Source organism: Melospiza melodia, chromosome 29 (assembly GCF_035770615.1).
Source record: "Melospiza melodia melodia isolate bMelMel2 chromosome 29, bMelMel2.pri, whole genome shotgun sequence".
Lineage (NCBI taxonomy): Eukaryota > Metazoa > Chordata > Aves > Passeriformes > Passerellidae > Melospiza > Melospiza melodia.
Genome location: NC_086222.1, coordinates 6,156,143 through 6,179,088, shown reverse-complemented (window position 1 = coordinate 6,179,088; position 22,946 = coordinate 6,156,143). Strand labels below are relative to the sequence as shown.

The following is a 22,946-nucleotide window of genomic DNA, read 5'->3' as shown; positions in this document are numbered from 1 at the left end:
CCGCCCCTTCCGCTGCCAGCCAGTGACAGGGCGGGGCTGGAAGGGGGCGTGGCCAACTCACCCCGCGGGGCGGGGCGTGGCCGGGCGCGGGGCGGGGCGGTGTCTCCTCAATGGGGCCGCGCGCGCGGCGCCAGGTGCGTGCGGGGCGCGCGGCAGCGGCGGGGGGCGGGCAGGGCGCGGTTGCCATGGAGACAGCGCGGGGGGGGGGGGGCTGTTGCCATAGCGACGGCGGCCGCCATAGCGGGGGGGGGTCTCATGGCCGCCGGGCTGAGGGGACGGCGCGGCCTGAGGGGAGCGCAGGGAGCGGCGGGGCCGGGGGAGCGCCGGGGGACCGGGAAACCTCCGGCAGCCGCGGGCGGCCCGGCCGAGACTCGGCCCCGCCGTCGCCCTCTATAAACGCTCGTTCTTATTGATGTGTCCCCGTGGGAAAGGAGCCTCGGCGTCCTCCCCGCCTGCTGAATGCCCGTGTTGTTGCTTTTCCCGCAGCTTTAGCGAGGAGGGCACAACGGAGAGCACAGGTAAGGGCTCGAGCAGAGCCGAAGGTGTGACCCCCCCCTCCCCGCTTCCCTCGGCAGAGTCAGTTCTGGAAAGGCTCTGTGGGATGCGGAGCTCCGCCAGGCTTTGCTGTGTCACTGTCTCTCCTTGCTCATGGAGCCATGGGGAAGCACGTGGAGAATCACAGCGTTGAATAAAATCCTCTGGTGTGTTTTGTCTCGCGTCCAAGGAGGCTGAATCCTGTGTTTTTGTGGCTTGGACAGGAGCAGGGCTTGTCCTCGGTCCCATTGTCTCTGGAGCCTGTGTTTTTCTAGGGTGGTTTTGATCCAGCTCCAGGGCAGCTCCCACGTGGAGGGGTAGGCTTGGGAATTGGCCAGGGACAGCTCAACTTTCAGCTGAAACAAAGTGGCTTTTACGCTATCTTATCCCAACACCCTGAAGTGCTGAATTAAAAGAGAAGCTGGGAATGACATCTTTGCTGGTGGCAGTTCTCAGCACTCAGAGAAGCTGAAAATAATGGACGAGCACTAGGTTTGTACTTGTCTGTTTTGGGAATTTGTGGGGGCTCTTCTGGAGGAGCCCATCTTCCAGCATGGTGCTGGATCACTTGGCTTCAATTTTAAACATCCAAGTACAGCTTTAGTTCTCTGTTGGGTGCAGCAGCAACTTCTCCTTGATGTGAGGGAGAAAATGTTCCATTAATTCCCCTTTTCAGTTCTGCAGGTTGGGCTCTGGGGTTGGCTGTGTGGTGTGGTTGTGTTCTGCAGAGCTGCAGAGAGGTTTTTGTAAATACACACCCTGTGTTGAACTTCAGCCTTTGTCTGACACACGTGGTGTTCAGGTGTTTGCTTTTACCTGGGATACACCTTCACATTTCCAACATGGTGTGTCTGTGTCACACAGGGAGTTGCTGTGGTTGGGTTTCTCCAGTTTTGGTGACTTGGGCACAGTTTAAAACTGCAGTCTGGAAGGCTTTAGCATAAATTAAGAGATTTCTGTGGTGTAGAGGGAGAAAGAGAACACACCAAACCCACACAGGGAGTCTCTTTTAACCCTGATAAAAGTGATGGGGACAAGGCTGGGACAGGGGAACGGGGCAGCTGAGCCAGGAATCCATGGAGTGTTGTGTTTACAGTCTTCAGCCCCTGTAGTCTAAATAGCTGGAAAGTCCCCAGTGTCTGAAGAAGGCTGGAGAGACATTTCTTATCTTCTGAGTGCTGTGGCTCCCTCTCCTCCATGGCACCTGTGTTCCCAGGGGAACCTGCAGTACCTGCTGTGCTTTGTTCCCATGGCAGTGTCATGCTCTGAGGTAATTCCATTTAATTTTGCCTACCTCAGCTGTGCCAGCACCATCCATCCCTCTAGCAAGCAGAGTTTCTCCCCAGGACTAAAAACCAGAGGTTTCTATTTCTTGGCTGAATCCCCATGAATTCTTTTTAAGACCTGTAATAACTTTTTTTTGGAACTAGACTGTATTTATAATGAGTTTTTTGTTCCTTTATGGCTCTCTGCACTGAATAATAGACTTGAAGGTTGAAGGTCATTATATCAGAAAACCTTGCAAGGTGATTATAATTCCAAAAGGTGTTTTTTCCTAAGTTTAAAATTGCTTTTGAAATGTCATTTAGAGGCACTTAAAATTGATTTGATGGCTCCATTCCTGCTGTTAATAGCATGGGAATGTGCAGGGTGAGTGAGATGGGAGCTGTGCTGAGGCAGGTGGAAGCAAACAGGGGAGCTCTAGGTGGGAGTTTACAAACAACCTTGATATTCCAGCCTCAGCTGATGATTCACAATGCAAAGATAATTATAAGCTTAAATTATATCCAATTTAGAAAGCAAGGAAGGATTTACCTTCTGCTGTAGCTCTGCTTCTGCACAGGGGCTGAGGGCAGACCTGGCACCAGCAGGAACTCAAAACTTCCCTCTGAAACACTCCTGTTATCTATTGTTAGTCCCTGCCCTATCTCAAGCATCTTTGCACCACTAAATAAAATCTGGCTGGCTTTGTGGAAGCAGCCTGTCCTTCCAGAAAAATCAGCTAACCCAAAAGGAGAGATGGGACCCTCCTGGGAAGGAAAAAGAGGGGCTTTTCCCCCTTTATCCTGATTGTGCTTGGCTGCATTCACTCAGCAGGGATTTGAGTTCAGTCTGACAGCTCTGTGTCCAGCAGGTCTTCCTGAGAGTCACTGCTTTGGTCTTTGGAGATGTAACCCCTCAAAAAGTGTTCACCTGGCAGGATTCAGGGGTTCAGGGGTTCAGAGGTTCATTGTCAGAGCAGCACTGAGCTCCTGGGCTGAGTGTGGGTTGGAAAAACGCAGGGTACAATGTTCACAAGAGGGTGTGATGGAGGAGCCCTGCCTGGCATGCACAGAGGGGGGAAAACCAGGAGATTCCTCACTTGCTGAGGGCCTTTGACACTTATCCAAAGTCTGGGCCGTACAGTAAGGCCCAGTAAGATAAAATGTGATTATTTCGAGTGATGAGCAGCATGTGTTCAGTAATGTTTCAAGATACAGGTAGTGAAAAACAGCTCTTTGAGGTGTTCTGCTGTTGTACAATGATTTATTATTGAGCAAGGTGGGGTGATGCAAAGTGTCCCTGCCATGGCAGGGGGGTGGAACGACACAAGGTCCTGTCCAGCCCAAACCAATCCATAATGCCATTGTATAGAGTTTTCTGAAGGGGTCAGAGGGTAAAGGCTGCACACACAGTGTATCTGAGCTCCTGACAGTGTCACTTTGCCCTGTTCTCATCATCCAGCAAGGAAAGGTGGTGCTTTCCTGGAATACTGGCTGATTTCTCACATGTTCCATGCCAGCACCTGCAGATCCTACCTAGAGAGACCTGCCATTGTCACCTGCTGGGCTGCCAGGGAGCAATCACAGCATGCCATCTCTAGAATACTCAGATCTCTCTGAAATGGCAAAACCTGCAAAACCTCTGTGATTTTGGGTCAGCAGCTCTTCCTCAGCGTTTCCTCTTAGCCAAAAGCCCTTGTCTAACAGAGTTTTTGATGGACTCCTCATTACAATTGGCAAGGAGAAAGCAGAGGAGGTTGAACAGTCCTGTTCATTTTCATTCCCTTTTCATAGACTTATTTGGGAGAAGCAGAGTGGGAGAGCTCTGCGTGCTGGCAGAGCTTTTGTGTTTTATGTGACGGGGCTGTTGAAAGAGTTCTCAAGCTTCACTTCCTTCCCGTGGGCTTTAAGGTCATTTCCCAGTGCTTGCAGACTCATGGCGGGCTGGGAAACCCTTCTCTCATCACCAGGGAATGAAATGCTCTCGGTGGCTTTTTGGAGCCAACAAAAATCTCTTTGTCTTCTCTTCCCTCCCACTGTTTCCCAAGCAGCAAGTTTGCTGACGGGCCTTGTGGGGAAGGGGGGAGTGCTGCTCCAAGATCCAGCTCTCAGGAAAACGAGCAGCTGAGGTGGAACAAAGGGTCTGGCAAAGTGGGTTTTGCTGAGGCAATCACACCTGGGAAAAACAGCCAAGGATTTTATGGTAAAAGAGGTTAAGGAAGAGGATGAGACTGTGGGACAAAGTTCAGAGACAAAAACATGCAATTCTCAGCCAAGAGGTGATCTTGGAATGATAACAAACCTCAGATTTATCCACGTGTGCAAAGCTGGATCTGTAAAATCCTGTTGTTGTGGTGGTGTCCATGTGCAGTGACTTCCCTTTGGTGATTTGTCTGCTACAGAAACTGGATGGCTTCTACGGTGAGCCTGGGCAAGGAAACATTGTTGGAAGATGGAATGCCACCTGCAAAAAAGCCCAGGTAAATTTCCTTATGCTCCAGTGAATTTGTTCTAACAAGAGCCTTTTCCTTTGCCTGGCATTGTTCTTTAAGGATTGTGACCCCTGGCGACCGTGGCTGTTTTGTTTCCTGATCCAAGAGCTGTGTGCTGGCTGCTGGCCGGGCCCTGGGCTTTCCTGCTGTTTGTGGAACAAACACCTTCACACCCACAATGTACTTTTGGGGTTTTAACCCTCAGCCCGGGGATGGGGTCACTCTCAAAGCTGTATTTTGCTGTCCTGTCTCCGTGGTCCTGGCCACTCACAGTGTCAGGTCAAACATGGTTGTTGTGCTTATTCGCTTGAGTTGGATGATGGTCTCCAGGAGGGCAGAGTTACTCAAATTAGTATGGTTGAGCTACATGTAAATAATTCACTCTGAGGCTCCCTGTGCTGAGAAGTAGGTGGTCTTACAGTTCTGTGAGTGGAGTCTGACTGGTGGGTAATTCTGTCTGTCAGAGACTGAGACTGTGGCTGCTGCAGGCTCAAAAGTTGCTGTGGACAAGCAGCTGATTCAGCTGGGGGGTTGTCTCCCACTAATTTGATTTATTTGCAAGTTCTGGAGGGCTGCAGGATAGTACTGTGTGGTCTTGAGGTTGATCTGTGACCCTGGAATGTGCAGAAGAGACACTGGAAGATAATTTTTTCCTTGCTCAGAATATGAAGGTAGAAACAAGTGCATTTATCAGCAGGGCAGGCATGCAGGACGTTAAGACTTGGGTATTTGTTGATATTTTGGATATCAGTCCCTATATTTCCAATAGTTTTTTTTATATTAGCTCATTAGCCTGAATACTAATTTATTCCTCACAAAAGGCTTGCAGTCCTAAAATTAAACCTTGTTTATCAGCAGTAACAGTGAACCCTCCTCAAGGAAAGGGTTAACAAGTCTGTTTTAAAAGGCAGGGGCTGAGCAAAGCACAGCTCCATCTGTGTGGTGTTAGTTTCCTCTCCCCTTCTCACTAAATATCACGTGTTTGCTGATGAAGCCCATTTCTTCCATACAAGTTGCTTTCCCAGGCTGCTGCTCCAATCCTGAGAAGCTGCAGCAGGTTCCTGCTGTAGAAAGCAGCTGGACACCAGGCAAGGCAAGGCAAGGAGCAACACATCTGCTTAATAAATGATAAAGGTCACATTTAAAAGCTCTGTGAAGGTGTAAAGCCAGGAAAACGGGGAGGAGGGGAGGAGGAGTAAGGAGAACACAGCCCTGCAACCCTTTCATGTGACTCTGTATCATCTGGGATATTCTAAAAAATTGGCCTTGAGCCTCTTGCTGACATTTCAGGCATCACAGGGAAGGGATTGCTGGTACAGCTGAGGGGGTTCCTCAGCAAACTGGGGCTGGAGGAAGCCTTCCCTTGCTTTTGTCTGTGCTGGGATAAGTGGAGCTGTTGTCTCAAGGCCCCTGTTCTGCACCTTGTTTAAACCAGGTCACATTTCTGACCTGCACTGGATGTGACACATGTTTTATCTCAGGACACAGAGCATGTGTGTGTCTCATTCTCTCGTGCTCACCACTCCTTTCCCATGCCCTCCAGCCCTCCATGTAACTTTTATTAATAGACTTCCTTTATTCCAGATTTTTAGTGGATTAGCTTTGCTGCAGAAGCACCCCAGGGCATCATTGACTTCCCCAGTAACCATCCTGGTAACAGATTTGATTCCCAAAATGTTGTAATTAGGGACCTTGTATTGGGAGCATTTGGGCTGCTGATCCTGATGCAGCTGCCTGCTGTCCTTTAAGGATACCAAGCTGCTCCTCTCATGCTCTGTTTATCAGAGAGCCCAATGGATGTTTGACCCAAAATTTAGGCACAGGGTGCCTCCCTCTCAGTCTGCATGTGCCACCACCCCAGACACCCTTCCCCTCGTGGTGGTACCAGCTGTGCTCCTTTCTCCTTTTGCAGGAAGCTGTTGCCAAGTCTCAAAACCAAGAAGCCTCGGGAACTTGTGTTGGTGATTGGGACAGGAATTAGTGCTGCAGTTGCTCCCCAGGTCCCAGCACTGAAGTCCTGGAAGGGGCTGATTCAGGCCCTCCTGGATGCTGCTATTGACTTTGATCTCCTGGAAGATGAGGAGAGCAAAAGGTTCCAGAAGTGTCTTCATGAAGACAAGAACCTGGTCCATGTTGCCCACGACCTTATTCAGAAGCTGTCTCCGGTCAGTGTGCTTGTACCTGCCCTGAGGGCAGGATTTGGCTTTTGGAAAAAGCCAGATTTGCTTCTCCAGCAATGGTGCCCCATCCCAACAATTCCTCTGTGCACAAGGAAGCACAGGTGCACTTACTGTGCCAGGTGCCTGTGACATAACCCTGCTGTGGATGTGGGTTTTGGGTGTTTCACCTGGACCAAGATGATTAAAGGGATGGAGCACCTTCCTATGAGGAAAGGCTGAGAGCAGTGGGATTGTTAAACCTGGAGAAGAAGGCTTCAGTGGTGACCTAGCTGTGGCCTTCCAATACCTGAAGGGAGCTGAAAAGAAAGATGGAGAGAGACTGTGGGCATGGGCCTGGAGTGACAGGGACAAGGGGGAATGGCTTCACACAGCCAGAGGGCAGGGTTAGATGGGATGTTGGGAAGAAATTCTTCCTTGTGAAGGGGGTGAGATTGCCCAGAGAATCTGTGGCTGCCCCATCCCTGGGAGTGTTCCAGGCCAGGCTGGAGGGGTTTGGAGCAACCTGGGATAGTGAAAGGTGTCCCTGCCCAGGGCACAGAGTGGGATGAGATGGCAGAGTGGGCTTTAAGGTTTTTCCCAACCCAAACCAGTCTGGGATTCTGTGATCCTACAACTACACTGAAGGAGAGCACCCACCCTGGTGCAGCCAAGGCTCTGTGTTTGCCCTGCAAGGACCCAGAGCTTTGCAGGGTGTTGGGGAAATGTGGGCAGCTTTTCATGGGGTCATTTGGTGTGAGGTGTTACGGGGCTGGCTCTGATCTCAGTCTGTCTCCCCTTCTCAGCGCACAAGCAACGTTCGCTCGACCTTTTTCAAGGACTGTTTATACGAGGTGTTTGATGACCTGGAATCCAAAATGGAAGATTCTGGGAAGCAGCTGCTTCAGTCTGTGCTTCACTTGATGGAGAATGGGGCCCTTGTGTTAACCACAAACTTTGATAACCTGCTGGAGCTGTATGCAGCACACCAAGGGAAGCACCTTGAGTCTCTTGACCTGACTGATGAAAAGAAGGTAAAGGATGATTATTTCTTTTGTCAGGGACTGTGGTGGTGCAGAATGTGCTCTCATGCTGCTTGAGGGCATTGTTCTGATTGTAGTGGTTTAAGTGGTGGCAGACAAGCTCCAGGCAGAGGCTCTGTCCAGGGCAGCAAGCAGAGGAATGAGGAGGAACACTCCTTTCTGGAAGGCTGCTTTGCTGGCTGCCATCCAGTGCTCAGGAGGAGTCCTTAAGCCTGCTATTCCTTTGATCTCTGTCCTTGAAACTTCTGGCTTGGCCTTGCTTCCACATAAGGCTCGGGTTGATGTTTCTAGCCCATATGAGAAACTCCATGCAAGATGCAAAGCTAACTTTTTTTTTTTTATAAGGTGCTGCACAGTGCTTTTTGTGATGGGTGTTCAGGGCTGCAGCCTTCAAGGCTCCCCTTTTGCCCCATGTCCTCTTCCTGCAATGGCTGGAATGGCTCCTCCTGCTGCACTCTCAGAGCTACTCTCTTTATGCAAAAATCCCTCCTCCTGCCCCAGTCAGGCTGTGAAACCCTGAGCTCTGCACCTGCTCACCTCATCTCTCAATCACGGGTTTTTCTGGTGGGGAGCATCTCATCCTTCTGTTTGCATGTTAAACACCCTCAGTGTCTGTGTCCTGTGCAGTCCTTGCTCTCTTTTCATTCTCATTTCTGTGCTTCACGTTTCCTGCGTGACCTCTTAATCTACATGGCTGGAAGTACTTACAGTGTTACAAGTAAGCATTCTAATTATTGCAAGCTTAAACGAGCTGAGGTCTGCAGGAGTAAACCGAGAGCCTCAGAAGCAGCTGTCTGAAATGGAGGTCAGCTCAGCTAGTGACTCCCTCAGAGCCAGTAGGGGCCACAAAATACAACTTGGTGGGCTTGAGAAACATGCTGACAGAAGATTTGTAGTTTTTTCCCCTTTTTCTGGTCAATCTGGCATTTTGATTCAGTCTGCTCATAACATTCACCTGTCAGCTGAAGTGCTGACCCAAACAAGCACCCCAAGCTGTGGCTGCAGGCCTTGGTGTGGAGGCTGATGGAGAAGATGAGAAGATGAGGAAGGAGCAGCCTCTTTAGAATGCTTCCCCAAAATGTTACATTTAGCAGTGCTGTGGCAGCCAGCGCGATGCACTCACGGCCGTTGCTGCGGGTTTGTGCTGTGCAGGTGCTGGAGTGGGCACAGGAGAAGAGGAAGCTCAGTGTCCTGCACATCCACGGCGTCTACACCAACCCCAGCGGCATCGTCCTGCACCCGGCCGGCTACCAGAACGTTCTGCGCAACACCGAGGTCATGGTGAGCCACGCTGGGCCAGCCTGGGCACGGCTCAGCTGGGCTTAGACTGAGCTTCACTGAGGGTGGGGAGAATTAATAGATATGGGAAAGAGGAGGGTGAATTCCCTGGCCTCTGAGGTGCTGGAACACCTCCCATGTCACAGACATCTTTTATGAAAAATCCTTTCCTTAGGATTTTTCCTCCTGAGAAGCTGAGAAGCCTCAAGAACAAAATATAAACAATGGTTATCTGCTGCTGTGAAGTGCAACAGGTAGATCTTTGATTAGCCCATGTTAGTCGTTTCTAATTAATGGCCAGTCACAGTCAGCTAGCTCAGACTTTCTGTCTGAGACACAAGCCTTTGTTATCATTCTTTTTCTATTCTTAGCTAGCCTTCTGATGAAATCCTTTCTTCTATTCTTTTAGTATAGTTTTAATATATATCATAAAAAAATAAATCAAACCTTCTAAAACATAAAGTCAGATCCTTGTCTCTTCCCTCATCCTAAGACCCCTGTGAACACAGTCACACTCCCACACTTGCTGAAGGATGGCATTGCTGCAGAGCCTCCCCAGGGATAGGGCAGGTGCTGTCTCTTGTGAGGATGAAGCTCACCTTGACCAAGAACATCTTTCCCTTTCTTAAAGCGAGAGATTCAGAAGCTGTATGAAAATAAGTCCTTCCTCTTCTTGGGCTGTGGTTGGACAGTTGATGACACAACGTTTCAGGCCCTGTTTTTAGAGGCTGTCAAGCACAAGTCAGACCTGGAGCACTTCATGCTGGTGCGGAGGGGGGACGTGGATGAGTTCAAGAAGCTCCGTGAGAACATGCTGGACAAAGGCATCAAAGTGATTTCCTATGGAGATGACTACGCTGACTTGCCCGAGTACTTTGAGCGGCTGACGAGCGAGATTGCCATGCGGGGCCGAGCAGGTACAGGGCAGGGGTTGGGCTGGGGGACCCTTGGCTGGCACCATGCACAGTATGCACAGGGGCTACCACCCCTGTCCTTCATGCTATGTAGAGATTCCTGAAACCTTTTTTTTTAAAAAGCAAACGTGTCTCTAAGTGTAGCTGGATCTGCGGGTTGCTTTTATGAAAACATTCTATGTTTTAACAGTTTAGACAGCTGTGCTGCCTCCCACGCCTGCAAACTTTGCTTTTCATGTGCAGCTGTTTGCTCCCTTTCTAGTGAAGGGGCATTTAGTATCCCTGACCCTCATGCTGCTCAGCCTGAGCCAATGATTTTAAACAAGAGGTATCACTAATAAATCATAAAAATGGGGGAAGTGGGTTCTGAGGGTTAACCCAGCCAGGAAAGCCTGTGTGAAACCAGCACATGGGCAGCTGGCTCTCCACCTGAGTCTGGTCTCTGCTCTGCCCCAGGTGTGCCCAAGGAGGGGCAGCAGCTGAACGGCTCTGCCGCTGCCCACGCTGAGGTGAAAGGTAAGGAAGGCTCTCTGGAGCCAAGGGGCTTCACCCTGTGCTGCTCCCTGGGGTCCCAGGCAGGTTTTCAGCCTTTGCTTCCACACAGGATGCAGCCCCTGAGCCTGAGCCCTGCCCAAGGCCCTGAGCTGTGGCAGGGGCTCCTGGGACAGGCCCAGGCCAGGCCAGCAGCCCTCAGGGAGGCCGGAGCCCACCACTCACTGTCCCACTGCTGTCCAGCACCGAGCCAGCACCCTTCCAGCAGGGACAAGGCCAGGACAGAGCCACCACGGATGAACAGCTGGGCTAACACAGTAATTGTGGTTTCACTGGGGCTGCGTGTGCCTGCGGAGCGCGGTGTCCCCGAGGGAGCTGCAGCCTCCTCTAACTTCATACCTAGTGCTTTTATATTCTGTATTTCAATTTAAAAATGAAACTTGAGCTTTTTTTTTTTTTTTTTTTACTGGAAGCTCTAGTTTTCTAGTCCTGTCTTTTTACTGTACAGTATTTTGTATGTTGAAGTTGTATTAAAGGCCTGCTCACTGAACTTTGGCTGCTGTATCATTTAAAGGCCCTTTCACCCCTCCTGGTGGGAGTTCATCTACCCCAAACCCAATAGGAAACAGGTCCTGGCTGGAGACAAGTTATTTATACACAGAGAACAAATTATGAAGTTTATTTTATATAAATTATGTCTCTTAGCAGACAGCATTCAATTTATTGCACTATAGCACATCTGCAATACAGAGCTACAAGACATTGTCAGAGGTTTGTATTATCAGTGTAGCACTTCCGACCGGGATCAAGAGGCACTCGGAGCGGGGAGAAAGGGTGCAGGAAAGCAGCAAGCAGCCACCATTCTCTTCCAGTATTAATGTGGTTTGGTTTTTTTTTTCCTTTTTACTAGCAAATAACGCCAAGACCAGCGGGCAGGAGCCAGGCAGGGCACGCTGCCTTCCACCTCTGGACCTGGCTGCTGCAGCTCTCCAGCTCCTGCCCAAATATGTGGTGTCTGGGGACCCTGCTTCAGAGTCCGGGTGAGGACAGATAGGGGGGACTTTAAGGCAATTTAGCATGTCCCCTCCAGCCCAGCACAGGCCATCACTTTTTTTGGTTTATCAGCTTCGGTGGAGCTGCCACGAACAGCAACGTTAACAGCCAGATCTAATACTGCCCCTAAGCCCAAGTCCCTCCTGTCTCCTCCCTAAGCTGGTCTAAAAATCAAAAGCAGCTCAATAAAAAGCCTTCAAACCCACCAAAAAGCACAGCAGATCCTGGCACCACCCACCTTCCCCCGTGCAGCACGAACAATACAAAGCTCTGGATTCAGCCTCCCCGCAAGGGAGCCTGCGTCACTGGACACAGAATGGAGGAACCCAGAGAAGGGCTTTTTCTGGATAAAAGTGGGTTTATCCAAAAAAAGTACTCCTCGTGCTGCCATTCCTCCATTCTGTTCTGCACTACACGGGAAAGACTAGTTGGTGACAGGGTAAAGCAGGTTCTTCTGGGACATCTGCACACAGCGATTTGGTGTTTAGGCCTTCATGAGCGCTGCGACCACGGCCTTGGCGTTAAGGCTTCGCAGATCACAGTAGGTTTGTCCGGTACCAACGAAAACGATGGGCTTGCTCGTGATGTAGGTCATGGAGATGGCAGCACCCACCTGCAGGGGACAAGCAGCACTATGAAATCCATTGCTTCCCCTCAGGGAGCTCGTCATTTATTCATTCATCCCCCACGAGTGGAAACCAGACTTCTATATTTGGTTCAATGGCTTAAACACAAGGAGAAAGTGCAGGAGTGCCCTGTGTTTGACAGTTCCCATCTCTCCCCTCCAGTCACTGTCAGGACTCTGTGCAGAATCCCCTCAGCAGCCTCCTTACCTTGTCATCAATGGTATCAAACTTGGTGAGGACGATGCCATCGATGAGCCGCGGTGTCTGGGCCATGGAGTGATCAGCCAGGGCCTTGTTGAACTTGACCTGAGGGAGAAAAAGGATCTGAGAAATGTGTTTGTGGTGCTGCCACCATCCAATTCTCTGGTAAAACCTACAGAAACGGCTTCTTTTCCCTCTTTGTCTGTCGGAACTCAGCACATCCCTCTGGGTGTCCAGAGTTGCCAGGACCTCTGCCAGGGGGCTCAGAGACCCTGGCACACAGCCCAGAACACCTGTGGGTTTGATTTTAACCCGTGGAGCAAACTACCAGCTTTGTATAAAGACCTGAAAGCCACAGAAGTTTAAGTAGTGTAATAATAAAATTATCACTAGGTGAAAAAGTAGATTTTAGGGGTTTTAGAATAGGGGTTTCAGAGACAAGATGGAGGGACTTGGGCATCTCCAGCCTTTCTTCTTCTCTACCTCCATCTTCTGCTGTGATGTTGGCACTTACAGATTGGTCTAGAGTAGAAACTCACTGTCTAACATAGGTGATAAGTATAGGAAAGCAATTGTAAGCATTGTATACGTAGTTTATAGTATAAAGAGATAACACCACCACGGGGGCAGTCAGAGTGCCTGCCTGTCCTGCTGAGCAGACCTCGGCTAGACAAGAGAAAACTTTTTATAGATAAGATACAATAAACAACTCTCAGACTGAGAACTGAAGAACTCCTACTCATTCTTCAAACACATGGGCCGAAACAGAGACTTTGCACGCATCTCAGGGCTGCAATAAACTGCAACCTTCCGAGATTCATCTCTCAATAGCAAAGCCTCCACACTCACCAGCTGATCCACAGCCTCATTTCCCACCAGCGCTTCCCCAACGAACAGGACCAGGTCGGGAGCGTTGACAGCGATGAGTTTGGCCAGCGCAGTCATCAGGGGCGCGTTGTCCTGCATGCGTCCCGCCGTGTCCACCAGCACCACGTCAAAGCCCTGGTTGCGAGCTGGGGCCGCAAGGAGGCAGCGTGAAGGACGGCCCTGCCTCAGGACGGCACCCCTCACCCGCAGCTCTGCACATACCGTAGGAGATGGCCTCCATGGCGATGCCCGCCGCGTCCTTGCCGTAGCCCTTCTCGTAGAGCTGCACCATGGTGCGCCCGCCGTGGCTCTCCGGAGGGTGCAGCGCGTTGAGGCGGCGCGTGTGGGTGCGCAGCTGCTCCACCGCTCCCGCGCGGAACGTGTCGCACGCCGCTATCAGGACGCTGAAGCCGTTCTCGATGAGCCAGAACGAGATCTGCAGCAGGCAGCACAGCAGAAAAGTAGCTACACAGCCTGACTCCATCACCCCACCTGTGAGCCAGGGTGCTGTCCCACCTTGGCCAGGTTGGTGGATTTCCCGACGCCGTTGACACCGCAGAAGGTGATGACGTAGGGCCGGCGATGGCGCTGCGCGTCCATGACATCGCGGAGGACGTCCACGCGGCGCTGGGGCTGCAGGATCTGCACCAGGGCCTCCTGCAGCGCCTGCTTCACCGTCGACGTCACCGCTGGGAAAAGGGGGTGCAAAGAGGACGTGTCACACGTGGGGAATGCTCCTGAGCTCCAAACCACACACTGGATGCCACACGGACACTTACTGGTGAACGTCCCCATCACCTTCCCTTCCAGTTTCTTGGCCACTGATTCACAGAGCTGCACTGCAATCTCAGCTGCCACGTTTTTAGCTTTGAGAAAGACAGAACAGGGAGTCAGTGCTGCTGAGAATGTTATGTACATCCCACATTGGTGTCAAGGGAAGGATTCCCACCAGACCTGACTGCTACCCCCCTTTTTGCTGCACTCTCAAGGACTTCTCTAGGGTCAGACAGGAACCCACCACAGCTCCTGTGGGCAAGAATATCCCAAACCACGGGCACGACCCACACCAAGGCCCACCCAACAGAGCACAGGGAACTGCCACTAATCCCTCACACCATGGATCCAGATGTACCAATCAAGTGATCCTTCATCTTCTCCAGAACAGGGTCCATGTCCCCTCTGGTCAAGCTCTTGGAACCCACCAGGCCCTTCAGCATGCCAAACATGCCCCCCAGGCCACCCTTCTTCACACTGTGGGGAAGCAGAAGAGTTACATTGAGGTTTGAAAATTATCATCTGCAAAGGTCAGATGCAGAAGGGCTTGCCCTGAGAGGAATAACACACCAGTTTGTGCTTCCTGCATTACTGGTTAGACTGGAACAGGAGTTACAGGAGAGAAATCAAGAACCATGTGACAAGCAAGGGCTGTGGGAGCCTCTACCTGGGTTTTGAAGGGTTCTGGACAACTTTCTCCTCTTCAGCTTCATCATCACTCTCATACTCCAGGTCATAGAGGCGGCCAGGCTCCCGATTTTTGTCCCCCAGGGCCTGCAAAGAGAACAAGCAGCTTTATGGGCTGAGTGCCACAATCCTTATTTCATGTTTCTTCATGACCCCTCCTCATCCAGGCACAGAGACTGGGCTGGGTTCATAATGCCCAGCTGATCCCAGAGAATGCACAACAGCAAACAGAGCCTGACTTTTCCTTACCATGTCAGGGTCAAACTCCTCCACAGGACAAGCCTCGGCGCTGCCGTTGGTAGCAGAATTACTGTAATCAAGTACTTTGGCATTAGAGTTCCCCAGATCCCACACCCGGGGCTTCTTCCCCTTCTCCTTCTGTGCATCGGGCTTTGGAGATCTGGTGGCACAAAGACAGAAACACATTGTGTGCAGTGCAGGGAAGCAGCAGCCATCACCTCCTTAGGAGATGTGAAAAATAAAAGCCTGGATTACCCAAAAAGGCAGAAATTCATCAATCTGATCCCCAGAGTTGATTTACCTGAACTTTAACCCCATATGGCACCACTTCCCCTCAAGCCAGGTATCAATGCACTAATGCTGTCTGCTTGCTAAAGACAGGTCTGGACTTCTCCCAGGGTTTCTGCATCTCCCAGCAAAGAAAATCAGGTTCTATTACCCCTCCAGGACACCCAGGTGTCTTCTCTCAAATTTTTCAGCAAGGAGGGAAATCAGGGAAATAAGGTCCAGGAAAGTGAGGTCTGGCTTCCAGGGTTCACCAAAAGGAGAAGAGATTCAGCCATGGCCTGGTTCAAACATAGGCAGACTGACCATGCTCTCATCACCCACCTGGACTTCTCCCCAGCTTTCATGTGTCTCCTGAAGAATTCCTCCCGGTTCTTCTGCAGGATTTCATCCTTGGTCAGCTCCTCCTTTTCCCCTGCTGCTGAGAGCTGCTTGTCACCCGCAGATGCTTTACTGGGTGCTGCCACAGCTTCAGTTCCTGACAGGAAGAGCCCCACACAAGCTCAGTCCAGCTCCAAGCAGATTGGGAAAGCACAGCCTGCAACACATTGCTCTGGAATATTTCCCTCCCGTTTATCTTCCCCATCAACTCACCATCCTTTTTGGAACCTTTGTTCTTCTTGTTCTTGACCTTCTCCTTTGGTTTCTCCCCTCGGGTTTCAATCATACACTTGACAGTCTTCTGGGATTTCAGAGACTGCTCAAACGTCTTCATTACCGTGGGAGCTCGGACTTTGCTGCTCTCCTCTGCATCCCTGCAGGGAGATGACCCATTAGCCTGGATTTCAGCTCTTCCCCCGCTCCCATCTCTGCTCAAAACACAGATTTAAGGCAAAACCCAAGCTCTGTACCGGAGGAGGCGCATGAAGTCATCTTTAAAGTCAAAGGTGCCATTTAGGAGGCCCAGGGCTCCTTTCTGCTGGAACTCATTGCGGTACTTGTCCCTGAACTCCTTATGGACGTCGTCTATCAACTTGTCCACGTAGGTTAGAGTCAGGATCTTCTGGAAGCCCACCTGCCAAGGAGCATGGCCAACAGACACTGCACTTCCAGCTCATTCAACAGCAGCAAGCAAGCAAAAACCTCTCTGTTTAATTCAGAGTTCTTTAACTTGGGCAAGCTTCAGCCTGCACTTTCTGCTCCACCTTTCCAAGCTTTTAAAATGCCCCCAAAAAGGTGAAAAACAGCCCAGAGCTTTGCTTCAACAGGTGACTCTAACACACAGAGGCTGTCTTATGGCAACGTGGACACGTAGGGCAAGGGCAGAAAACCTTTAGCTTATCTGTGGGCCAACAGGAAAGGTAGTATGGATTTATGGAGATAAGGTGCCAGGCAACAAAAAAAGATAGTGTTAAATGCACCATAAAGTGAAGGGAATAACACATTTCTGGCTTTTTTTCAGTAGCTGTGGCCAAAGTAAAGTTTTACAAGGCTGCAGCTTCTATTTGAGGTTTGATTAGTTTTAATCCTGCTGCAGATGATTAAAATAAGCTGCTACTGCAGTGGCATTCAGCTGACAGACACCCAAGTCCCCCCTCTGTGGGGAGCCTGGCTACACTGGGGTCACTGCTCAACATCCCCCTGAATCACTCATCACAGCCCCTCACTCCCCAAAAATCCCAGAGACAGAGGAGCCAAAGCACTCTGGGAGCCGATATCCAGCCCTAGGCAGTGCAAACAGCTGCTTGCTCAAACCTCAGCACAGCGGGAACTGTTCCCCCTCTTTTCTGGGGCAATCCCCTTCATTCGGGTTTGGGGGCACATGGGGGGCTGGAGGGACCCTCCTGCCACCAGAGGGGTGCCTGGAGGGGGTCACTTACCACAAACACCAGCTCAAACTGGTTGTCCAGTTTGTACTTAAGCGTGAGGGCTTCATGGGTGAAGGAGTTGTTGCCGCCTCTCTCCTGGGGGAGAGGAGCTGTCAGAATGGGCATGCCAGCAGCACCCACCATCCCCTCACCCCTGTCATTCCCCTCTCCCCACCATCATCCCTGTCACCCCCCTTTCCCAAAGCAGTCCAGCATCCCTCACACATGACCCCATAGGGTGGTCGCGGCCCCTGTGCCCCGTCCCAGGCGGGTGGTCCCATCCAGGTCTGTCGCCTCCCCAAAGTAAAGGCCCCATCCACCCCAAATGGGTGACCCCACACCCGTCCCGACTCCCAGAGCTGGCCGTGCCTGTGTGTCCCCTCCAACAAGTGGTCCCACCTGTGTGCCACCCCTCCCACTCTCCTAGAGCTGTTCGTGCCCGTGCTTCCCCCGCCCCACGCAGGTGGTCCCGGTCCCCATTCCCCGCCAGCTCCGTGGCTCAGCTGATGTCCCTTCCCAGGCAGACGGTCCCATCCCGCCTCCCCGCCATGTCTGTAGCTTCCCCTCTCTCCTCCCGAGGCAGACGGGTCCCACCGCCCCCCTCCCTCACGGCAGCCGGGCGCTCCCTCGCCCCCCTCGCCAGGTATGTGACCCCCACCCAACCCTGCTCCCCCGGCAGCCGGCCCCGCCCGACCTGCAGGAGGACGGAGCGGATGAGGGCGTTGACGGGGGCGGTGGCGGCGGGCCCGCGCACGCCCTGGAAGCACCAGAGGACGAGGCCGCCCTTGCTGAAGATGGTGAAGAAGTCGAGCATGGCGGCGGCGCCGGGCCCGGCGGGGCGCACACGTCGCTCTGCCCCGCGCTTCCGCCGGAAGCCCCGCCCACCCGCGCCATTGGCGGGACGGCGGCGGGCGGGGGCGGGGCCAAGGCCCGCTCCAGTGGGCGGGGCCACAGGGAAGGGGGCGGGGCCATGCTGCGATGGGGGCGCGCTCTGCGCGCGCGGGGGGCGGGGGGGTTTGTGGGGGGGACCCCGGAACCGGGGGGGGTCCCGGTATGGACCCCGGCATGGGGCCCGGGCCGCCCCCTCCGCACCGCGGCTCCGCTCAGCTCCGACTTCTTCCGCGGTGAGAGCCCGAGGGGTCCCCGGCACCGCACCGGGCATTTGGCGGACACGAGGGGAAGGACACGGGAAGAGTGGAGGGGGTGTCTGGGTGTGGATAAGGGGAATGGGGAGGGGGGCAGGTAAATTGGGGTGTCCCAGGGAACGTCGGGTTGCTGGGGTATGTGAGGATATACGGCCGGATTGCTGGGCATGGGGGTGCGCTGGAAATGGGGGGAGATGAGAATGGGGAGCTGGGAACGGGGAGCACTGGGAATGGGGAGAGCTAGTAATAGGGGGGAGCTGGGAATGGGGGGAGCTGGGAATGGAGTGAGCTGGGAATTGGGGGGAACTGGGAATGGGGGGGGATGGAATGGGGAGCTGGAAATTGGGGGCCCTGGGAATGGAGGGAGCTGGGAGTTAGGGGCGCTGGGAATGGGGGGGAACGGGGAAAGAGGGGCGCTGGGAATGGAAGGGAGCTGGGAATGGGGGGCGCTGGGAATGGGGGGGAACAGGGAAAGAGGGGCGCTGGGAATGGGGGGCGCTTGGAATGGTGGGCGCTGGGAATGGAAGGGAGCTGGGAATGGGGGGCGCTGGGAATGGGGTCGCTGGGGTGGTTGCGGTCCGTTTGGGAGCGTGCCAGAGGGGCCTGGGGCGATCCCTGGGGGCTGCGGGGATGGCAGGGGACACTGCTGGGGCTGGGGACAGTTGGGCGGCCGGGGGTCTCAGAGGGGACGGGGGGTTCCGCCAGGCCCAGGGGACACTGGAGGGGGTGCCAAGGGGGCTCTCGCAGGATCATGGTGGAGGTCTCGGGTGATTCCCAGAGCGGACTGTGGACTCCCAGCGGGAGGCACTGGTGTCATTCCAGGCCACTGGAAGCGTTCTGGTGGTTCACAGAGCGTTCGGGGCGTTTTCCTGGTCACCCGGGGGGAGCCTGAGGGCTATCCTGGGAATGTCCCGGGGGGGCAGAGGTACCGGGGCTGCCGGCCGTGCCCCCTCAGGCTCGGCAGCCCCCGCTCCGCCGCAGAGCTGGGGCAGACCCTGGAGCGCATGGCGCAGACCCTGCGGGACCAGCTGCCGGCCTCAGGGAGCGGCGGGCGCGGCTGGGTCCCCCCGGGCACCCACCCCGACCCCCGGCCCCCCGACGAGGCCGACGTGGTGGTGGTGGGCGGTGGCGTGGTGGGCTGGTCCGTGGCCTACTGGCTGAAGGTGCTGGAGGGCTGGCGGCGGCGGCACGGCATGAGGGTGCTGGTGGTGGAGCGGGACCCCACGGTGAGACACCCCGCCCAGGGCAGGCTGTGGGCCTGGGGACCCCCTGAACCCCTTCTGTTCTGCGGATTCAGAGCCTTCGGTATCAGTATGAGTGCCTTTGGGTATTTATATCTTCAGTATTCCAGAGCCTCCACAGTGCTGTCGGCAGGGGGGATCCGGCAGCAGTTTTCCCTCCCGGAAAATATCCAAATGTCCCGATTCTCTGCCAGCTTCCTCCGCAACATCAATGTACGTGGGGTTAGATGGGCCGGGGGTAATTTGAGGAGTCCAGCCCCGCTCACTGTGGTCCCCCCATCTCCTTACAGGAGTACCTTGGGGTGCCGAATGAGCCCCCCATTGACATCCAGTTCCGCCCTGGGGGGTACCTGTTCCTCGCATCCCCCCAGAACGCTGCTGCCCTGGAGGCTGCTGTGCAGCTGCAGAGGTGGGGGACACACGGGACCCTCCCAGGGGGGGTTTCAGAGGCTGGGGTTCATCCTGACCTCCCTCCACATGTTGACCATCTCCAGGGATGAAGGGGCACAGGTGACCTTGCTGTCCCCCACCCAGCTGAAGGAGAAATACCCCTGGATGAACACGGAGGATGTGGCTGTGGCGTCCTATGGTATGTGGGAGGATGGGGGAGGGCATGGAGACTCCCCTCAACATCCTTCCTCATCCTCCTGATGCATCCTTCATCCTGGCTGTATTTATGGAAGGGGAGCTCCAGCCCCCCCAGTGCATGTATTGGGGGGGGTCACACAGGAGTTTCCCCCCGTGTTTCCCTGCCCAGGTCTGGAGGATGAGGGCTGGTTCGACCCCTGGACCCTCCTCAACGCTTTCCGGCGCAAAGCCACGTCCCTGGGAGTGCAGAGCTGCTCCGGGGAGGTGCGAGGTGAGGGATGGGGGTGCACAGCGAGGCTTCCCCCCTGCCACCCCCAGGAGCCCCCACCTGACCCCAAAACCCTCCAGCTTTTGTCACCTCGACCAACTACATGATGGCGTCAGCGCCGCCGTCTGCGCGCATCAAATACGTCCACGTGAGTGTGTGTGTGCCCCCCCGGCTCCCCAGAGTGCCTGTGACCCCCCTGCAGCCCTGACCCCCCGTCTGTGCCCCCCCAGGTGCACATGCCAGACAGCCTGGAGTACCAGCCCGTGGCCTGTGCCATCGTGGTCAATGCTGCGGGTGCCTGGGCGGGGAAGCTGCTGGAGGCAGAGGGGCTGCCCCGGGGGCTGTGCCAGCCCGCCCTGCCCATCCAGCCCAGGAAGAGGTACTGGGGCTCACAGTGGGGCAGCCGGGCAGCTCCTGGGCTCAGAGTGGGGGCACAGCCTGGAAACTCCTTTATCAGTGGGGTGATGCCCTTGCTGCTGTTTTGGGGGGTACTTTAGTACTGTGTCATGAGGGAGCACCTCAGCACTTTTATTCTGGGGGGTGTCATCCTGGCATCCTCTGTCTTTGAGGGGGTGACATGAACCCTTAGGTGCTATTTTGGGGGATCACAGAATGGGACACACATCCCAGCACCCACCACCCTCTGGGGGGGATGTTGAGCTTCCTCAGTTTGTTATTTGGAAGTGGGGTCTTGCATCCTGGAGCTCCCATTATTCCTCAAGTGCCCCCAGCCCCACTGTCCCCGTTATGTCCCCATACTCCCAATCCCAGTGTCCCCATTATCCCCCTCAGTGTCACCTATTGCCTCCCCAGCTCTAGTACCCACAGTATTCTCCCAGTATTCCCAGTACTCCCATTATTCCCCCAGTGTCCCCATTACCTTGCCAGTGCCCCCAGCCCTATTATCCCCATTACCCCCACAGTACTTCAATTATCCCCCAGTGTGCCTAAGAGTGACATGACCTCCTCAGTGTTATTTTTCTGGGGAGGACAAGCATCTCCACATCCCAGCCCCACTGCACCATACTGGGGGGCAAGAGGAGCACCTCTCACACTCTGTTTGGGGTTCCCCAGGTATGTGTTCACCTGGCACTGCCCCAATGGCCCTGGCCTCTCCTGCCCCTTCCTCATCGACACCTCTGGTGCTTATTTCCGTCCGGATGGCGCTGCTGGGAACTACCTGGGCGGGATGAGCCCCCCCGAGGTGAGCCCCTGGGGTCCCCTCAGATCCCTCACCCCCCTATTCCTTATCAGACACCCCCAGCTTATCCTTTTCCAGGAGGAAGAGCCGGATCCCAGCGATCTCTCGGTGGATCACGATTATTTCCAGGAGCAGATCTGGCCCCGGCTGGCTCGGCGTGTCCCAGCCTTTGAATCCCTGAAGGTCAGGGGCTCTTGGGCAGGGTACTACGACTACAACACCTTCGACCAGAACCCGGTGCTGGGCCCGCACCCCCGGCTGGAGAACCTGTTCTCAGCTGCGGGCTTCAGTGGGCACGGGCTGCAGCACGCGCCGGCCGCGGGCAGGGCCCTGGCCGAGCTGCTGCTCCGGGGCCGCTACGAGACCCTGGACCTGCGCAGGCTGGGCTGGGACAGGCTGCTGGATGGGGAGCCCCTGCAGGAGCTCGGCGTGGTCTGATGGGGGCGGGGAGGGGGGAACTGAGGCACGGCCCTGGACCCCCTCCCCAGGCCAGAGGTGGTGTCCTGTAGGAATAAAATGGACCTATGGATGATGAGCGTGCTGGAGAATTAATGGGGTCCATGCCTGTCATGCTCCCTCCACCGGGGCTACCAGGATCCTCCCGGTATCCTCAGTTCTAATGTCCCCATTGACACCTTCCACAACTTCAGTGTCCCCACTACACTCCATTCCATCCCAGTATCCCCATTATGTTCCCGCACCTGCAGTCCCCAGGATCTCACAGTGTTACCTGTTGCCTCCCCAGTTCCCACTAATCCCAGTATCTTCTCAGTGTCCCATTGCCCCAGTGCTCCCATCATCCCCATTATCTGGTGCTCCAATCCCCTCCAGCCCCAGTACCCCCATTACGTCCCTATCCTCCAGATCCAGTGTCCATGTTATTCCCCCAGTGTCCCTTGCTGTCCCCACAGTGTCCCCTCTAACCCCCATTTCCCCCACTGTGGTATTCACGTTCTCTGAATAGAGAGACATAATTCCCTCTCCCAGGATTTTTCCTGGGGAAGGCAGTGAGAGAGAAGAAGGAAAACAATTATCTCTACTTGCTGCTCCTGTTTGGCACGCGTGGAATGCATTATGAAGATTGTTTACCAGGAGTGATTTGTTAATTGGACCAGTGATGGTTGTTTGGACTGATTGACCAATTGGGTCAAAGTGGTGTTGTGACTGTCTGGAAAGGGTCACAGGTTTTTCTTTAGTTTAGTGTAGTTTAGCACAGAATATAGTACAGTATATAATGTAATATAATATAGCTTAATAAAGCTTCTCTTCAGCCTTCTGAATCTTGGAGTCAGAGCACAATATTCCCCAGGTGGGTGACACCTGCATCCATACCCCCAGTGCTTCCATCATGATCCAGTGCCCTCAGTATTCCCCCAGTGCCTCCAGCCCCAGTATCCTCAGTATTTCCACTACCCTGCAGTGTCCCCATCTCCAGTGCCCCCAGTATCCCCTCATTATCTGCCCCAGTGCCCCCAGCCCCCAGTGTTCCCACAGTGCCCCAGCCCCAGTACACCCATCCCCACGGATATCCCCAGTATCCCCCCAGTGTTCCCAGTGTCCCAGCCCCAGTATGCCCATTCATTCCCCCGGTATCCCCAGTATTCCCGCAGTGTTCCCACAGTGCCCCAGCCCCAGTACACCCATCCCCACGGATATCCCCAGTATCCCCACAGTGTTCCCAGTGCCCCAGCCCCAGTACACCCATCCCCACGGATATCCCCAGTATCCCCACAGTGTTTCCAGTGCCCCCAGCCCCAGTACGCCCATTCCCCCCGGTATCCCAGGTATCCC

The 22,946-nt window shown here is 54.2% G+C and overlaps 3 protein-coding genes across 7 annotated transcripts; 2 read left to right on the top strand and 1 right to left on the bottom strand.

Moving 5' to 3' along the window:
• The first annotated feature begins 80 nt into the window (after positions 1 to 80).
• On the top strand, positions 81 to 10,721 carry FAM118B (family with sequence similarity 118 member B). 5 transcript variants are annotated; one of them, XM_063178385.1, is made up of 9 exons: positions 81 to 134; positions 487 to 518; positions 4,199 to 4,276; positions 6,201 to 6,453; positions 7,251 to 7,478; positions 8,640 to 8,768; positions 9,397 to 9,682; positions 10,136 to 10,195; positions 10,267 to 10,721. In XM_063178385.1, exons 3-9 carry the CDS (start codon positions 4,206 to 4,208, stop codon positions 10,320 to 10,322), a joined length of 1,083 nt encoding a protein of 360 aa, XP_063034455.1. In that variant the 5' UTR covers positions 81 to 134; positions 487 to 518; positions 4,199 to 4,205; the 3' UTR covers positions 10,323 to 10,721. The 5 variants fall into 5 exon arrangements, with proteins under 5 accessions (XP_063034455.1, XP_063034456.1, XP_063034454.1 ...); XM_063178384.1 differs by having other exon boundaries at positions 116 to 134; positions 432 to 518; XM_063178386.1 differs by lacking the exon at positions 487 to 518 and having other exon boundaries at positions 87 to 134.
• Positions 10,722 to 10,818: 97 nt separating this feature from the next.
• SRPRA (SRP receptor subunit alpha) lies at positions 10,819 to 17,557 on the bottom strand. Its single transcript, XM_063178366.1, has 14 exons — positions 17,407 to 17,557; positions 16,725 to 16,808; positions 15,756 to 15,919; positions 15,499 to 15,659; positions 15,229 to 15,382; positions 14,629 to 14,779; positions 14,360 to 14,466; positions 14,051 to 14,169; positions 13,698 to 13,784; positions 13,435 to 13,607; positions 13,141 to 13,354; positions 12,901 to 13,064; positions 12,058 to 12,156; positions 10,819 to 11,837 (listed from the first exon to the last, which is right to left on the bottom strand). Exons 1-14 carry the CDS (start codon positions 17,524 to 17,526, stop codon positions 11,709 to 11,711), a joined length of 1,926 nt encoding a protein of 641 aa, XP_063034436.1. The 5' UTR covers positions 17,527 to 17,557; the 3' UTR covers positions 10,819 to 11,708.
• Positions 17,558 to 17,682: 125 nt separating this feature from the next.
• On the top strand, positions 17,683 to 22,435 carry FOXRED1 (FAD dependent oxidoreductase domain containing 1). Its single transcript, XM_063178309.1, has 10 exons — positions 17,683 to 17,836; positions 18,839 to 19,083; positions 19,201 to 19,311; positions 19,389 to 19,507; positions 19,593 to 19,687; positions 19,856 to 19,957; positions 20,035 to 20,102; positions 20,185 to 20,333; positions 21,029 to 21,158; positions 21,234 to 22,435. The coding sequence occupies exons 1-10, from the start codon at positions 17,683 to 17,685 to the stop codon at positions 21,591 to 21,593; spliced, it is 1,533 nt and encodes a 510-aa protein (XP_063034379.1). The 3' UTR covers positions 21,594 to 22,435.
• The last annotated feature ends 511 nt before the right edge of the window (positions 22,436 to 22,946 follow it).

Bases quoted from the DNA above. Each gene is read 5' to 3' on its own strand.
- FAM118B (XM_063178385.1), top strand. From the start codon at position 4,206: ATGGCTTCTACGGTGAGCCTGGGCAAGGAAACATTGTTGGAAGATGGA. The intron at 4,277-6,200 runs GTAAATTTCCTT...CTCCTTTTGCAG, and splicing joins CCACCTGCAAAAAAGCCCAG to GAAGCTGTTGCCAAGTCTCA. The intron at 8,769-9,396 runs GTGAGCCACGCT...CCTTTCTTAAAG, and splicing joins TGCGCAACACCGAGGTCATG to CGAGAGATTCAGAAGCTGTA.
- SRPRA (XM_063178366.1), bottom strand. From the start codon at position 17,526: ATGCTCGACTTCTTCACCATCTTCAGCAAGGGCGGCCTCGTCCTCTGG. The intron at 15,660-15,755 runs GTACAGAGCTTG...ATCTCCCTGCAG, and splicing joins GACTTCATGCGCCTCCTCCG to GGATGCAGAGGAGAGCAGCA. The intron at 13,785-14,050 runs GTACATCTGGAT...TCTTTCTCAAAG, and splicing joins GATGAAGGATCACTTGATTG to CTAAAAACGTGGCAGCTGAG.
- FOXRED1 (XM_063178309.1), top strand. From the start codon at position 17,683: ATGCTGCGATGGGGGCGCGCTCTGCGCGCGCGGGGGGCGGGGGGGTTT. The intron at 17,837-18,838 runs GTGAGAGCCCGA...GCTCCGCCGCAG, and splicing joins CAGCTCCGACTTCTTCCGCG to AGCTGGGGCAGACCCTGGAG. The intron at 19,508-19,592 runs GTGGGGGACACA...GACCATCTCCAG, and splicing joins GCTGCTGTGCAGCTGCAGAG to GGATGAAGGGGCACAGGTGA.